The following is an 18838-nucleotide window of genomic DNA, read 5'->3' on the forward strand; positions in this document are numbered from 1 at the left end:
TCGGCCTTTAAGGGGCAATCAGACGTGGGCTCCTTGCTCAGTGTGCTTAGAGAAATATGGCTACACTTCACGGACGAGGCCCAATGAAGGCCGAAACGATCGTCTAGGGTTGCTGTGTTCCTTGTTCAGAGAGGAATTGCCTGGTATTTCGGTGCTGGACTGACCGTAATTGGCGGGATCAGACTGATATACTACAGGAAAGTTCTACTCTGTGAAAAGCATTACTGGGATAAAAAGAGACTTCACACAGGTGGTAAATCGCCATAGAACAGGCAAACAATGTATAATCATCTGATGGATGAGAGCAGGTTAGTAACCATGGTTACTGATCAGCTGATTATTTCACCAGTCATTATTATTTCACTCTAGTTCTGATGAGATTAACTTGAGGACTGGAGTTGAGAAACACTGGGTTTTGGGGAGAAGTGTTTGCCATCTCTGCCTGTTCAACCTGTTTCAAAGTGTGCACCTGCAGCAGCTTTTGAAACCAGAAAACCAGTCTTTTAATTTTCCTCTATTATCAGATCAATCTGTCATTCATTCATACTGCACTTTGTGTTGCATGTACTCATCAGCTATTCATTGTTCTGAATAGTAAGTTCCTCACCTGTGTAATTGAGGGACAGGAGACACTTCTTGAAAAATAGGACTCACGGGCGGATCCAGAGCCCAATAACGGGAGGGGCAATGTGGCAGATTATCTTGATTATAGAAAAGCAAAATGGTGTATCGCATGCAATTTTCCAATTTTCTTTCTAATATTAAATTTGCTTTGCTATTTTGGTATTGTTTATTGAAGAATCATCAGTGCACTACTGGGAGTTAGCTGAAGACATCAGGTGAGCCATAGACAAGAGGCATATATGTGTAGCCACCAATAAGCAGCTAGCTCCCAGTAATGCATACCTGCCCCTGAGCCTACCAATGTATTCTTTTCAATAAAGCATACCAAAATAAAGCAAAACAAAATTTTAGGATTTAATGTCCCTTTATGATATAGATAAAATATGCCACAGTGTATATAGAACACATGTATTATAGATCAGGTCCTTTATGGTAATATAATATAGGTTTAATAAACATTGTGCAATTTATTTTATTATATATTTTAAACGTTTAGCTTTGTATATCTTTCATGTCCATGAGTTACATTGCTGGTGAATTGTGATGTGAAATGTGTGCCATATACAGATTTTTGCACTTTTGCTGTAATTAGTCATACACTGCTATGTTTTATAAACAAACCATTAACTCTAGTGAAGCAAAAAAGCTGTTAGAACAGTCAGCTGAATTAAAGAGACATTAAACACTAAATAAATGCTAGATAAAATGATGCATTCAAAGAAAAGATTAGTCTGAGAATAACAAGTAGATGTATTTTTAAGGTTTTATTAGCTGTTTAAATATTAACAAAAAAAACATCTTTAACCTAACCTTTATACTCCAAGACAGGGAGCAAAAAACATATTCATGCACGCTAAAATAACAGATAATATTAGGCTAATTGTAAATGTACTATAGAAAACATGAAAATATTAACCATGTTCATAAAACAAAGTATAGTCTCCTAGTTCTCAGGTTAGTGGCTCATCATTTGGAGAACTATCTATTGAAAGATAGAGATCTAGTAAAGTCCAACAGTGAGGGCGATATGGTTGAATGATTTAAATAAACCTAACCCACATTTGGACAATCCCTGTCTGGGGATCAGGGGTAATTAACCCCACTCCTAATTTCACAAAGTCTCGATTGGCCTTACAGTCAGTGTTTCCCAGGATTTGGTGTAACTTTTGTAATACCTAAGGTGATATGGTATCAGTTCTGAAGTTGTCAGGTTCCCAAAGGCCCAATTATAATGGGATAGTGGCTGTGATCTTTGATACAGGTTTGCTGAGGTGGTCTTGCGATTATCTTTCCATTTCTCAACTCAAGGGCTTCTGCTGTCAACTGCAAGGGGTATTAGGGAACCGCAAGTGACCGCATCCTGTTGCTCCAACTCACAGCCTGTGGATAAGTCTGTATTGCGTACGGACTGCAGGCTATCTATGATTACTACAGGTAAATGCTGCTGAGGATCATCAGGCTCCTGTACTCTTTGAAGAGCGGACTTAGCTGAAATGTTCCGGCTTGCGGTGGAAGGTATACAGTCGCACTCATCTGGGAGAACAGGCAAGACATCGGCACTGCTGGGATGGAGGCCCATGATGGGACCGATAATGGAGACGGATGTTGTTGCGATACGGAGCGTGTCCAGTAGATCCGCCCGATGGATATCGAGCTTAGCACACAGCGCCCTCAAAAGAGAGATCTCTAGCTCCATGATTTGAAGATGTACCTAGCTAGTTTTAAGAAATCGTCAGCTACAAGGTCTCTGATGCCTTATCTCGCAAGTTCATGCAGGGCATGGGTGAGTTGGTATGATCCGTGTGCAGTGTATATCTCTGGATACACCGGGCACACCGGAGGAATTTATAGGTGGTGGGTGAGTAATCTGTCAACCGGATTCTTGTTTAGCTGTGCTGAAATGTTTCTGAGGCAAGTTGTTGTTTCATGCATACCCGTGCCACGTGTGCTTGTAACTAGCTGCATCCGTGTGTAATCTGGCTTCTGATATGATACAGAGCTTATTAAGAAGTTAGTTATTTCGATACCCTACACCTTTAGGAAGCATCCCATCACTTTTTCCTTCTGCTGGTTTCAGCTTTAGCGATGATTTTAAGGCTTTAGATAATTCCCAAGACCGGAGCTCCTAACTCAAGCTGCCATCTTGACTGTGGCTAGCTCCGCCCCCCCATGATTTATCATTTTATTTTACCATCTCATTACCATCCGTATTTAAAGGTACATGAAACCCAAACATTTTCTTTCATGATTCAGATAGAGGATACAATTTTAAACAACTTTCTAATTTACCTCTAATATCTAATCTGTTTCATTCTCTTGGTATCATTTGTTGAAGGAGCAGCAATGCCCTAATGGTTTCTAACTGAACACATGGGTGAGCCAATCACAATCGATATATATATATCTAACTACCAATCAACAGCTAGAACCAAGGTTCTCTGTTGCTCCTGAGTTTACTTAGATAAACCTTTCATCAAATGATAACAAGAGAAGGAAGCAAATTAAATAATAGAAGTAAATTGGAAAGTTGTTTAAAATTGTATTCTCTATCTGAATCCAAATTTTTTTGGGGGGGTTTCATGTCCCTTTAATGTAACTTTAAGTGTTCCTGTGCAAAGGAAACTTTATTGAAACTAACTATGGCAGGATATTTTATCTCTGTGAAAAGGCATAATGTGCTAAAAGAGACTGCACCCTGAGTGTCACTGGCCTTGTGAACAAGCACAGAAGTTTTTCTAGCTTATGTTCTGTCTCAGTTGAGTGTGTCTCTCTATTTTTATGTTTGTATGCAAATTACTCTTGGGTCTCCCTAAGAGTAAAAAGGGGAAACCCAACGTGGACTCCTTGCACATATGCCCTAGAGAGATGCAACTGCACCTCACTGACGAGGCCCAAGGGAGGCCTAAATGTATGTCTGGGGTTTGTTGTTTTCCCTTGTTCCGAGAAGAATTGCTTGGTATTTTGGCGTTGGACTGTCATTGGGCAGGGTCAGAATGATATGCTTCAAGATATATTTTCTCTGTGAAAGGCATAGTGTGCTAAAAGAGTATTTACCCTGAGCAACACTGGCCTTGTGAACATGCACATAAGTTTTTTTTCTAGCTTATGTTCTGTCCCAGTTGAGTGCATATCTCTATTTTTATGCAAGAAGAAAATTGTCCCAGGACCTCACTACAAAACCAAAAATATAAAGCTTTCTAGTATATTCTAATATTTACAGCTTCTGGGGCAAATTATGTAGGACAGGCAAGGTATAAGGAATTTTGGAAGCAATTTTAGAGGCAAGAGAAGTACAAAATGCATCAGAGGTATATTCAATCAAATATCAATTAGACCAATTTCAGGAAAAAATGGCAGCTGTACTAATGCTACACGTAGTAAAAGCAGTCAGTGGCTTTGCAAAGGCAGCCACACCCCACCCTTCCTGCTTCATCACAGTACAGGGAGCATTGTAAAATGGGTCTTGTGCTGAAGTTAGATCCATTTTAAAATGGTTTCCTGTGAACTATCTGAAGCAATTTATTACAGCAACAGTATAGTTCCTTCTTAGCTCTCGGGGGGGGGGGGGCAATTTCCCCAATGCCCCCCCTCTGGTTCCGCCACTGATAGGAATCTCACATCAATACAGGTCATACCGGAGGTCCATTTTTAAAAGGGAAATTGCTCATTTTGATCCAAGGGTATTTTACCTTGACTTTGACAGTAACACCTGCTTGACAGCACTGCTAAAAGTATTCTCTCCATTAAAAATAAAAATCTCTCTTTTTCTCAAATACACTGTAATTAAAATGGAAAGTATCATTATTCTTAAAGGTACAGTAAAGTCAAAATTAAAGTTTCATAGTTCAGATAGAACATGTAATTTAATCAACTTTACAATGTACGACAGTACGACTATTATCAAGTGTACTCTCTTGGTAAAAATAGAGAATCCTGAACACTTAAAGTGATGGTAAACTCTCCCCTTTTTAAAATCAGATCTGGAATGTAAGTGCTATTTTAGATGGGGTTTTACTCATCCTGTGCAATGAAGATGCGCTATAACTTAGTTATTAATATAGATATGAAATTCAAATACCCCACGTTACACCACCCACTTCAAAAGTCAATTTTCCTGTCAGCTAAATGATTGAATTACTCTCCAATCAATGCTCTAGCTACAACAAATGTGCCATATGGGGAGAGCGCTGATTGGACAACAATTCAATCTGTTAGCTCACAGAAAATTTTACTTTTGAAGTGGGCGGAGGAGCATGCAGTATTTGAATTTCATATTTATATTAAAAAGCAAGTTATACTGCATCTTCTTTACAGCTAATGAATTAAACTCCATCTAAAATAGCGCTTACATTCCAAATCTGATTTTAAAAAGGGGAGAGTTTACCATCACTTTAACAATGTTATAAGTTGTTGAGCACTAGAGGTCTTCAGTGTTAACAACAGTGTATAAGATTGTTGCAAAGATTGTTTTCATATAGTGCATTAACAAAAGTGCTTGCTACTCAGTCTACCTAGGTATGCTCTTCCTTAAAGAATACCTTTAGAACAAAGTAAACATGATAACAGAAGTAAATTGGTAAGCTGTTTCAAATTACATCCTTTATCTGATTCATTAAAGTTAAATTTTTCAGCAACTTTCTTTTTAAAGATGAATTACACTTAGGGTAAGCATTTAGTATAAAAGGGGCAGTGTACTCAGACAGGTTACTGATAAGAGTTGAATTTATTTACAGATGCTGTGTAAATACCATTTCAAACTGTCTGGGATCTCTCCCACCCCCACTGGAAGTTTGATTTCTTTTGCTGCCTCTTGTTCACATCACTCTTCTATAGTCAATATGTAGTGCAGTATTTACATTTTCTGTAAAGGTGATGGCTTGAACAGGCAAAATAGCTATTTCAAAACACCAAATAAAAGTAAATGAGCTATTTGTAAATAATTTACACTTCAGCAAGTAAAAAGGGCCATGGGGAACAAATAAAAGGGGAGAGCTTTTTACAGTACAATGTCCCTTTAATGTACCATCAGATTATTAACTGACACCCTGTATGTATTATATTAATAGAATATTGATCTTAATGAATACATCTTAACTTTGTTTTTGTTTTTTTGTTTGTTTGTTTTTTTTACAGGGAATTCTGGTGAGCTTACGTTGCTTAAAAGCCTCCCAAAAGGAAATTACTCTGTGCCATTAAAAATTTATGACCGACAGGGATATTCAGGCAGTCAGACCCTAAATGTTCGCGTGTGCTCCTGTCCAGATGGGAAGACGTGTGAGAAGTTACAACCAGCAGCACAATTTTTGGGCGGTGGCGCCATTGGAGTTATGTTTGCAGCTCTGTTTTTATTTTTGTGTAAGTGATATAAATTATTATTTTTTATTTTCGTTCTAATGGTAGTGAGAGACCACAAGCTTGGGAATTACATCACCTGGCCACCAGTAGGAGGCAAATACACCCTACCAGAGCTCTTTGTAAATCCCTCCAACTTCCCCTTCTCCCCCAGTAGTAATTTGCCTTGTCAAGGAGTAGGGAAGGAGATTGAACTGTTGATTCTTTTGCAGAGAAGTTTCTCTGATTCTGTTATTGAAACTTTTATTCAGGCCCATAAGCCTGTTACTAGAAATCAGCATTTTCTGAGTGAACTATTGAGCTAATAAAGCCTGATTTGACTACTGCAAGCTGACTGTAGAAAGAGGAGTCCCGATGCTGTCAATTTCCTTTTTCCTTGCTCGCTGTGATGGATGGTGGAGTTAGAGCCTGTAAACTTTAAATTTAAACACTTCTGGAGGAATAACATAGAGCAGGGAGGGATAACACAAGTCACAAGCATAGTGACACCGGTACTTACCCCACAAACTCAAAGTCATTCTGTATGGTCCCGGACCGTTAAATCTGAGCATCGCTAACGCAGCTAAAAAAAAGGAAACTTTAAAAAAAGTGCTCCCCCTGCTGCCCGCCCATAGAAATGGCCCAACTATGCAAAGGTATAGGCTATGTTATGGGCGGCGCAGCAGGCACTTAGAAAAAATGTGCAAAGCCTATGGCAGGCTATTTTTTTTTTATTAAACTGGACATTCTAGACTGGAATTTTTTTTGGCTGAATAAATATAATTTTTTCCAATAGGGGGACTATTGGAGAAATTGTATTTATTCAGCCAAAAAAATGTATTTTCTTTCTTTTTTTCTTTTTTTCTCAGAGGGTTCACGTGCGCCTGTGCTCTTAAGGAGGAGCCTCCACTGATCTGGATATAAAACTACTTTCCTGGAAGGTACTTTTTTTGTTCTCCATTTCTACAGAGTGTTAGATTCATCAGCTCTTTCTTAGGAGGTTTTCTCCTTAAAGTAGTATAAGCTGAGAATATTAATCAGGAAATTGTTGTTTCTTCATTGTGTCCTAACCCTATATCTCCTTAGGAGAGATTATTACATAATTTGGATGTTGTTAGGGCGTTGAAATTCTATCTTCAGGCGATCAAAGATTTTCATGAGTTAACGTCTGTTTGTGTGATTCTCTGGTAAACATAAGGGTTAGAAGGCCACAGCGGTGTCCTTATCCTTTTGGTTGAAGAGCATCATTTACAGAGCTTACTTGGAAGCTGGCCAAGGTCCACCTGTCAGAATTACTGCTTTTTCCACTCGTTCAGTCTCAACTTCATTGGTTTTCAAGAATGAGGCCTCTGTAGAACAAATTTGCAAGGCTTCAACTTGGTCTTCTCTTCATACTTTTATGAAGTTTTATCATTTTAATGTTTTTGCCTCAGTGAAGGCTGCCTTTGGTAGAAAGGTTCTTCAGGCAGTGGTGCCTAGGAAATAGGGCCTGCCCTACCTTATTATTTTTGTCCCACCCATTTCTTTTATGTTGACTCCACAGCTTGGGTATTGGTTCCCAAGAGTAAGGATCTTGTGGACTCTCACTAACATTAGAAAGAAAACATAGTTTCATTTTACCTGATACATTTCTTTCTATCTTGTTAGTGAGAGTCCACAAACCCACACCAAGAACATGTATTGGATGGTGGCGGCAGTCCCAGTATGCACCTCTTTACCCTACTATCTTTTTTACTTTCTTATTTCCTCAGTTATGAACTACTGGGGGAGAAGGGGAAGTAGGAGGGGTATATGAAGAGCACTGTTAGGGTGTCTATGCCTCCTCCTGGTGGCCAGGTGATGTAATTCCCAAGAGTAAGCATCTTGTAGACTCTCACTACCAAGAAAGAAATTAATTTATCAGGTAAGAATAAATTATGTTTTTTTTTAGTGCACTACCCGCATGTGCTGTACTGTATGGTTCACAAATGATTTGTTTGTCTCCTTTACAGTGGGATTATGTTTGCTAATGTGTTTTGTCTGTGGTTCTGCAAGCATTAAAAACAATGGACTTCTACCTAACGATGAAGGAAACCAGACACTGATCAAATACAATGAAGAAGGAGGAAGTGCATTGAATCAGGTAGACCAGAGACAATGAACCTTTATTTCATTGGTGCAATAAACCAATAGATATATTCTTTAAAAATGATTAAGTAGAATAAGGTAAAAACAAAGGTGCCACATGGCCTAGCGCAGTCTTGATATAGTATAAATGTGAATAAAAGACTCACTTTAGAAGTGCACCTCCAGGTGCTATATGCACAGGGTGGAACTTCACAGCCGCCCTGCAGACTGGCCCATGTCAGGGCAAGATCAGCAAAACACCACCAGAGAGCAGGAACACCAGCCATATAAGGCATTCAACTACGACCATAAGGCTTAAAAATTGTGATTTCTCCAGCAAGCATAATTTAATAAATGTCTTTGCGCTCGCCGGGTGTTTGCGCGTACTGGCTTTTCAACATATGTTACTATTTGAATGTAAACGCAATTGCTTGAGCGCAGTTAAAGTTAATGTGCATTTGGGTTAGTGCCACGTCACAAAACACATCAAAAATACATTACAAAGTACAGTTACATTTATATTAACACTGTCTAATAAAAATTATTCAAAAAAAGTTATAAGGGCTCAGAGATAGGGTCTCAAGTGTTAGAAAAAAAAAAGGCAGGCAAAGGGCTTTAACATAGAGCTACATACATATACATGTCTAAAGATGTGTGTGTGTGTGTGTATATTTATATATATATATATATATATATATATATATATATATATATATATATATACATATGTTTATATGTGTGTATAAATGTATTTATGTCAGAGCTCCCTTAACAAACAAAACAGGTCTCCAATTAAAGTCACTACACACTATTATAAGATATCAATAAATAAACAACCTATTGCTGAACCCCCTTAAACCACAATTTTTGTCCTTAATACTTTGAAATTGGCTTCAAAAATTACAAAACTGGGAGATTTATGTGGCCGGTGGTGGTTTTGTGTTGGTTTTAGGAATTAAACATTTAGAGCTTATGGGGTACAAGGAATTCCCAGTAAGCGCGGGTCATTGGATCGGCCCCTACTTAACCCAAATGTTTTCTTTCATGATTCAGATAAAGCATGCAATTTTAAGCAACTTTCTAATTACTCTTATTATCAATGTTTCTTGTTCTCTTGCTATCTTTACTTAAAAAGCAGGAATGTAAAACTAAGGAGCCGGCCCATTTTAGGTTTAGCACCCTGGATAGCGATTTGCTTACTGGTGGCTACATTTAGCCACAAATAAGCAAGCACAACCCAGGTTCTGAACCAAAAATGGGCCAGCTCCTAAGCTTTTTAAATAAAGATAGTAAGAGAACGAAGAAAAATTAATAATAGGAGTAAATTAGAAAGTTGCTTAAAATTGCATGCTCTATCTGAATCATGATGGAATTTTTTTTTGGTTTAGTATCCCTTTAAAGACAGAAGGATTTTAGTATTGTGATCAATGAAAAAATATACAGTCGATGGGCTCATTTCCTTTGAGGTGGTAAAGTTTGGAAACTGGTGGTAATTTTATTTTTATCTCCATTAAAGTCTATGGAGAGTTTTTATGTTACCAAAAGTTTACCATCTCAATGGAAACTAGCCTTATATTGGACAAAGTTCGGAAATCGTTATCTACAAAAACATTTGTAAGACTTTGATTAAAGGGGACAGTATACTATAAAATAGTTTTTCCCTTAATGTGTTTCCAATTACTTATTTTTTTACCAGCTACAGAGTATAAAATGTATGAGGTTTGCTTTTTAAGGTTTATTTGTGTATATTAATTAGCTGATTTTGTGTTTTGAAGCCACAACCTAATAAAATGGGTTGAGCTTGTAGGTATAATCAGATCTCATTACTTTATCACATTGTGTACATATACCTGCTTCTTTATATTATATCTGTCCATAAAACAATCACCAATACTTGAAGAGAGCAATGGAAAATTAACATTTTATTACCTAATCGCTTCTATAACCCACTGAGAGTGTAATTTCTTTTACTGGCTGTGTTAAAGGGTAAGTCAATACCAGAATTTTTGTTGTTTTAAAAGATAGATAATCCTTTTATTACCCATTCCCCAGTTTTGCATAACCAACACTGTTATATTAATATACCTTTTAGCTCTGTGATTACCTTGTATCTAAACATCTTCTGACAGCCCCCTGATCACATAACATTTTATTTATTATCTATTAACTTGCATTTTAGCCAATTAATGCAGTGTCTGCCACAATTCACAGGCGTGATCACAATGTTATCTATATGGCTTACAGGAACTAGCTCTCCCCTGTTGTGAAAAGCAAATACAAAAGCCTGTGATTAGAGGCGGTCTTCAAGGGCTTAGAAATTATCATATGAGCCTTCCTAGGTTTAGCTTTCAACTAAGAATACCTAGAGAACAAAGCAAAATTGGTGATAAAAGTAAATTGGAAAGTTTTTTTTGGACTTGACTGTCCCTTTAACACAGCTTGGCCTTGAGGCCAAAAACTTTCAGCATGGGTGGGGATACCACAGGCTAAATAAACTAATTTAAATGCCAATATAAGGTTAATGGATATACTTGTAAACAATTTAAAATACTCGGGCTGGTAAAGTGGATCATTGGGAACAAATTAAATGGGAGAACATTTTTGAGTAAACTGTCCCTTTAACTCCTTGGTTCTCTATTCAGTGAAGTACACTGCTCACCACAAGACAGTGATACTTTATAGCAATGTCATTTTTGTATGTCACATGTTGTTACAATTTAGTTTCTCTACACAGGCAAGTCCAGCTTTATTATCACCGGTATCTGCTGGAAATGGAAACACCCAGTTTATAAACAAGGTAAGATAAGATGGCTGCTAACTCCCTTATAATCCATGTTGTTGTTATTATTATTATTATTATCAACCCTATATGCTGTCGGGATACATTATTCTATATAGTGTTAGTTTTGTATGATGTCCAATTCTTCTTCTATTTCACTTTTTAAAAAGATAAAAAAATGTAACCTCAAAACAATAAAGTGGCAGATGTCATTGAGTTATATATTTTTACAGTTTAGTTCATTTTAATTATATTTTGTTTGTTTTAAACAATTGGATTTGTTTTGTTTAAAAGGATATAGGAAAACCGTCTCCTTCTGTCATATCACAAAGGGCACAACTTGAATCCTGGGAAAGGGTGAGTATTGTCTTTGTGTATTTGAAAAAAAGACCTTGTGTGGTGGAAAACTGGTTAACTGGTATCATTATTACTCAAGACTGATATGTTACACAAGATTTGTTCTTAGGTGCTGCAAGTGAGCTAATAAAGTACGTTCATTCTTAGAAAAAAAATATTTTGCATGTAACTTGTACTATAGAGCAGTGTTTCTCGACTGCGGTTCTCAAGTACCCCCAACAGGCCAGGTTTTCATTATAGCTGAACTAGAGCACAGGTGAAATAATCAGCTGATGGGTGAGAGCAGGTTAGTAACCATGGTTACTAATCAGCTGATTACTTCCCCTGTGCTCTAGTTCAGTGGTTGAAATACACTGCTATCCTATATTATAAAGGCCAGGTATGTTTGTCCGACGCAGTCATATGCAGTAGAGACTGCACAAGACAAACATACCTGGTCTTAACCCCTTAACGACAAGCGCCGATGCGCAGTAGAGACTGAGCAAGACAAGCGAGAGGACGTGGCTACACAGGCTTTAACACGAAACACTAAAAGTAGCGAGATTGCTCTATTTATGCATGCCCCGCGAGTGGGGCAGTACAGAAATAGTCTTGCAGAGGTACTGAAGCAGAGAGGGATACTCTGTGTCCCTCTCTGCATAGGGCAGCGGTGGTGCTGATCAATGGTGGCGTGGGACGGTTAAGAGGGAAGCAGCCTATCGCTGGAGGTGGGCAAGAACAGGTGAGACCGCTACACTACAGCAAAAATGTATGCTAAGAGCGGCAGGGAGGTGGAAGGAGGGAGGAGCGAGAAGGAGGTACAGGGGGGTCCTAGAGTGGAGGGAAGGGGGAATTAAGGCTAGGGAAAGGATCTTGAAGGGGGACATTTTGGCCCGTGTACACAGTCTTTAACACTAGTAGAGTATAAATACAGACAAGAAGACAGCTTCATGACTTCACCTGAAGCAAAATATTATCCTAGACCAGTGAGGGCTAACACATGGGGGTTGCAGATCAATATTTAGGGTCTTTAGGGTCTTTAGGGCTTTAAATCTAAGTTGCCTTAAGGGCTGCATATACATGTATGGCTATTAAACACAGAAATAATAATATATTTTCTTTGCTGCCCACTCACCAGAAGTCCACAAAACTTACTTTTTTAGTTTCACTTTTTCCTGAGGCCCACAAAAAAAAAAGCGGCGGAACACATTCCTAGTTCTACTTTTTACCATGGGCCACAAAAACTAGTGCAGATTGCTGCATGTGGCCCATGGGCATATAGTAAGTAGACTTCCTCAGCATCACATATCTCTTCCAGGAGAGTGGTCTCTTCATCCATATTTTTACAAACACATTGAGCAGTGTGGCACCCATTCTGTAGATTCCATTACCTCAAACTAAAACCTCAGAGTTCATATAGCTAACTGCAGACACAACCATCTTCAGGTGACTTTTGCACAGACTTTTCCTTGGAATTTTCCACTTGCTTGCAATTGTCAAGATAACCGTAGTTCTGCGTAATGTCAATGATTTCTTGAATCTCTTCACATTTTCTCTATGTTTCTTCTTCTGTTTTGACCTACATCCAGATCTCTTGTTTTAGGGTCTCTTTTTCTGTCTTAGCTTTGATGCCTATTACTGGATCTCTAATTCTGTCATGCACCAGCCTTAAAGGGACAGTCTGCACCAGAATGTTTATTGTTTAAAAAGATAGTGCCTTTATTACCCATTCCCCAGTTTTGCATAACCAACACAGTTCTATTAATATACTTTTTACCTCTGTGATTACCTTGTATCTAAGCATCTTCTGACAGCCCCCTGATCACATGACTATTTATTTATTATCTATTGACTTGCATTTTAGCCAATTAGTGCAGTGTCTGCCACAAGCCACGGGCGTGATCACAATGTTATCTATATGGCTCACATGAACTAGCATTCCCTTGTTGTGAAAAGCAAATAAAAAAGCATGTGATAAGAGGCGGCCTTCAAGGACTTAGAAATTATTGTATGAGCTTACCTAGGTTTAGCTTTCAAGAATAAGAATACCAAGAGAACAAAGCGCATTTGATGATAAAAGTAAATTGGAAAGTTGTTTAAAATTATATAACCCTATCTGAATCATGAAAGTTTATTTTTGACTAGACTGTCCCTTTAAGGTCATTCATACTCTTATGGATGCACACAGACAAGTGGTTGCCGACAACATTTTCAGGTCTAGACTGTGTTTGGATGATAGGAGTAGATCAGAGTTCTTTTCTAATTCTCTATTTCATTTTCCTTTATTAGAAAGGTTGTTGCAGCCTATTTTATGCTTTATCTTATCTTTTTGTCATACTCCCACCTAGCGAACTCTACCTGCATGTACTAGTCTGATCACATCTCATTAGAATTGCTCCCCTTGAAGACACTTCTTGGTAACCCTATTTTCACACACTTCTCGAGTCTGATATTATATTCCTAATCGTTTCTATTTTTCACTAACATAAGGTGGATTGCTATTTTACGCTCTCTAATCTGTAATCTATTTTATTTTTGTATAATCATGTGTATCACTTGAGAGGTTTGGTAAAGTGCTTAACTGCTGGATTTACATACCCTTACACATTGTATTGGTTTATTGTTACCTTGGATGACACATACTTTAAGTGACAAAAATGTTATTGTTGTTTACAGTTAGTTTTTAGGGAAATTCTGGTCATGTTTGTTGATAGATCTCTAAATTATCCCATATGGCTCCCAGTGCTTATCACAACGAACACGAGAGAGAACAGTATTTTTATACTTACTGTTGAATGTATTTCTTCACATTCAGAATGACAACACACAATTATTTTGCACTTGGCCCCTTTAATATCTTTATATTCTAGAGGTAACTTTGTTACATTTAAGCAAATACAAAAAAAAAATTAAACTTTAGAATACATTCTGATATGTTGCAGATGCGTACTCGAAAGTAATATTAACCAATGTTGCTTTTAACAAGGTATTTTAAGCAGGTAAATGTGTTATGTCATGCTATTTTGAAAACACTCACACATATGTAAATAAAGCACTAATTGTGCTGCAAAATATTACAATTACAACTTCCAAAAAACATAATGCAAATGGCTTTTAAAACTAGGAACATTTTTACCATGCACTTGTCATGCACTTTATTGCTAGGAATAGATGATACAAGCTTATGGTATGATTTTCACTGTAATGTGTTTTTTCCCCCCTCTGGCTCCCTCTGCTGAACCTGTTTTGTATAACATGTAGAAGCAGACAGCCTTTGTTACAATACTGTATACTACAATGTAAGAATGAAATAATCAAACCCAAGGTAAAGGCATTTTTGTATTAAACATCCTGTGGCATCCTCTTAGGCAACAAAACATGGCCAAGGTCTGCATATAGACCTCAATGAGTCCCCCTGAAGGGTATTTTTCTTTTCTTTTCAACTCCATTACAAAACATTATGTAATGTAATAACCTGCTGTATTGTGGTAAATGCATGACAGAATATTTTATACTTCCAGGTTTCATGAGATATTGTTGTTCTGTTTTATTTAGTTTTCCAGTGTCCAGAATGTCACCAGTTTGATTAAAGAGACACTGCAGTCAAAGTTAAACTTTAATGATTCAGAGGAGTGCAATTAAAAAAAATAAAATGCTATCGCTATTGGTGATGAGTGATGACATGATACAAGGCTCTGTGAGCAGACACACTGTTCAAAATGTTGCGGCGCTATATAAATAAATGATAATAATAATATCTAGATATTCTTCATGTACCTGAGGACAGTAAAACTTCTCACCAAAATATTGATATCTATTACTAGAAGCATTTTTGCTAACACAAGTGTAATGCAAATGTGTTTCTCTCCAACATTTAAAGGAATAGTCTAGTTAAAATTAAACTTTCATGATTCAGATAGAGCATGCAATTTTTAGCAATTTTCCAATTTACTCCTATTATCAATTTTTCTTTGTTCTCTTGCTATCTTTATTTAAATGTAAGCTTAGGAGCCAGCCCATTTTTGATTCAGCACCTGGGTAGCACTTACTGATTGGTGGCTACATTGAGAAAGTGCTACCCAGGTGCTGAACCAAAAAGGGGCCAGCTCCTATGCTTACATTCTTGCTTTTTCAAATAAAGATACCAAGAGAATAAAAAAAATTGATAATAGGAGTAAATGAGAAAGTTGCTTAAAATTGCATGCTCTATCTGAATCATGAAAGTTTAATTTTGATTAGACTATTCATTTAAATGCACTTATGTGCATTTTAGATTTGTGTGTTATATCCCTTTAATAAACATGATAACTGAGTCACAGCTAGATTACGAGTTTTGCGTTATGAGTGAAAAAGCATCGTTATGCTTCATAACGCTGCTTTTTCCCTAATACCGCTATTACAAGTCTAGTTGATATAGGTGTACCGCACACCTTTTCGGCCGCCACGCAACGTCAGTACCACACTTTTAAAAAAGTCCTTTTTCAATGAGACTTCCATAGCGCCGGTATTACGAGTTTGCCTGGAAGGCCAAAAAGTGAGCGGTACACCCTATACTGACAAGATCCGTACCGCCATCTAAAATCAGTAGTTATGAGTTTTACGTTACAAAGCTGTAGCATAAAACTCATAACTAAAGTGTTAAAATGTACACTAAACACCCATAAACTACCTATTAACCCCTAAATCGAGGCCCTCCCGCATAGCAAACACTAAAATAAAATTATTAACCCCTAATCTGCCACTCCGGACATCGCCGCCACTAAATAAAATTATTAACCCCTATTCCGCTGCTCCCCGATATCGTCACCACTATAATAAACCTATTAACCCCTAAACCGCCGCCCCTTCTGCATCGCAAACACTAAAGATTATTAACCCTCTAATCTGCCGTCCGCCCACACCGCCGCTATAATAAAACTATTAACCTCTAAACCGCAAGCCCCCCACAACGAAATACACTAAAATAAATTATTAACCCCTAAACGTCTGACCTCCCACATCACTAACTCTACATAAATATATTAACCCCTAAACCTAACCCTAACGTAACCCTAAGCCTAAATCTAACCCTAACACCCCCTAACTTAAATATAATTAAAATAAATCTAAATAAACCTTACAATTATTACCTAAATAATAACTATTTAAAACTAAATACATATTTACCTGTAATATAAAACCTAAGCTAGCTACAATATTACTAATAGTAATATTGTATCTATTTTAGGTTTTATTTTTATTTCACAGGTAAGTTTGTATTTATTTTAACTAGGTAGACTAGTTAGTAAATAGTTATTAACTATTTAATAACTACCTAGCTAAAATAAATACAAAGTTACCAGTAAAATAAAGCCTAACCTGCCTTACACTAAAAACTAACATTACAATAAAATAAAATTAAATTATTAAAATACAATTTTCTAAATTACAAAAAATAATAAACACTAAATTACAAAAAATAAAAAACTAAATTATCAAAAATAAAAATGAATTACTCCTAATCTAATAGCCCTATCAAAATAAAAAAGCCCCCCCAAAATAAAAAACCTCTAGCCTACACTAAACTGCCAATGGCCCTTAAAAGGGCCTTTTGTGAGGCATTGCCCCAAAGAAATCAGCTCTTTTACCTGTAAAAAAAAATACAAACACCCCCCAACAGTAAAACCAACCACCCAACCAACCCCCCCAAATAAAAAACCTATCTAAATAAACCTAAGCTAACAATTGCACTGAAAAGGGCATTTGGATGGGAATTGCCCTTAAAAGGGCATTTAGCTCTTTTACATTGCCCAAACCCTAAGCTAAAAAAAAATAAAAACACCCAGAAAAACTCTTAAAAAAAACCTAACACTAACCCTCGACGATCCCCTTACAGCTATCGAATTCCAGACATCCATCCTCATCCAGCCGGCGAAGTCATCATCCAGGCGGCAAGAAGTCTTCATCTGGGCGGCCTCTTCCATCTTCATTCAGCCGGCGAAGTCCTCATCCAGACGGCAAGAAGTCTTCATCCAGACGGCATCTTCTATCTTCATCCATCCAGCGCGGAGCGGGTCCATCTTCAAGACATCCGGCGTGGAGCATCCTCTTCTTACGATCGTCACTGGAAAATGACGTTTCCCTTTAAGTGACGTCATCCAAGATGGCGTCCCTTATATTCCTATTGGCTGAAAGATTTCTATCAGCCAACAGGAATTAAAGGGGAAAAAATCCTATTGGCTGTTGCAATCATTTTCCAGCGACGATCTTAACAAGAGGATGCTCCGCGCCGGATGTCTTGAAGATGGAACCGCTCTGCGCTGGATGGATGAAGATAGAAGATGCCGTCTGGATGAGGACTTCGCCGACTGGATGAAGATGGAAGAGGCCGCCCGGATGAAGACTTCTTGCCGCCTGGATGATGACTTTGCCGCTGGATGAGGATGGATGTCCAGACTTCGATAACTGTAAGTGGATCGTCGGGGGTTAGTGTAAGGTTTTTTTAAGGGTTTTTTGGGTGGGTTTTTTTTTAGCTTAGGGTTTGGGCAATGTAAAAGAGCTAAATGTCCATTTAAAGGCAATGCCCATCCAAATGCCCTTTTCAGGGCAATGGTTAGCTTAGGTTTATTTAGATAGGTTTTTATTTGGGGGGTTGGTTGGTTGGGTGGTGGGTTTTACTGTTGGGGGGTGTTTGTATTTTTTTTTTACAGGTAAAAGAGCTGATTTCTTTGGGGCAAAGGCCCCATTGGCAGTTTAGTGTTCATTTTATTTTAATGTTCGTTTTTAGTGTAAGGCAGGTTAGGTTTTATTTTACAGGTAACTTTGTATTTATTTTAGCTACATAGTTAGTAAATAGTTAATAACTATTTACTAACTAGTCTACCTAGTTAAAATTAATACAAACTTTCCTGTGAAATAAAAATAAAACCTAAGGTAGCTACAATATAACTATTAGTTATATTGTAGCTAGCTTAGGTTTTATTTTACAGATAAGTTTGTATTTAGTTTTAAATAGGTAGTATTTAGTTAATAATTGTAAGGTTTATTTAGATTTATTTTAATTATATTTAAGTTAGGGGGTGTTAGGGTTAGGGTTAGACTTAGGGTTACATTAGGGTTATGCTTAGGGTTAGGGCTACATTAGGTTTAGGGGTTAATATATTTATTTAGCATTAGTGATGTTGGAGGACAGAGGTTTAGGGGTTTATAACTTTAGTATAGTGGCGGCGTCATTGGGGGCGGCAGATTAGGGGTTAATAACTGTAATGTAGGTGGTGACGATGTTAAGGGCGGCAGATTAGGGGTTAATATTTTTATTTAGCTGGCAGCAATGTTAGGGGCAGCAGATTAGGAGTTAATAACTGTATGTAGGCTGCAGCAATATCGGGAGCGGCAGATTAGGGGTTAATAGTTTTATTTAGGTGACGGCGATGTTAAGGTTGGCAGATTAGGGGTTAATAACATTATGTAGGTTGCGGCGATGTCGGGTGGGGGCAGATTAGGGGTGTTTAGACATGGTTTTTATGTTAGGGTGTTAGGTTTAAACATAAACATCAATGGAGCTTTTGTTTCCGTGATCGCAGGTGTTAGGCTTCTTTTTTGCCGGCTCTCCCCATTGATGTCTATGGGGAAATCGTGCACAAGCACGTGAAAGCAGCGCTTGATTTCAGTGCGGTATGGAGC

General features: G+C 37.6%; 1 protein-coding gene across 1 annotated transcript in view; it reads left to right on the forward strand.

The window, feature by feature from the left end:
• CDH26 (cadherin 26) overlaps positions 1-18838 on the forward strand; it is a 238884-nt gene that overhangs the window by 170700 nt on the left and 49346 nt on the right. Inside the window, exons 12-15 of the mRNA XM_053705610.1 lie at positions 5758-5979; positions 7947-8077; positions 10796-10858; positions 11135-11197. Of these exons, the coding sequence (XP_053561585.1) occupies positions 5758-5979; positions 7947-8077; positions 10796-10858; positions 11135-11197 (479 nt within the window). The remainder of the gene's footprint in view (positions 1-5757; positions 5980-7946; positions 8078-10795; positions 10859-11134; positions 11198-18838) is intronic.

Source organism: Bombina bombina, chromosome 1 (assembly GCF_027579735.1).
Source record: "Bombina bombina isolate aBomBom1 chromosome 1, aBomBom1.pri, whole genome shotgun sequence".
In the NCBI taxonomy this organism is placed as follows: Eukaryota; Metazoa; Chordata; class Amphibia; order Anura; family Bombinatoridae; genus Bombina; species Bombina bombina.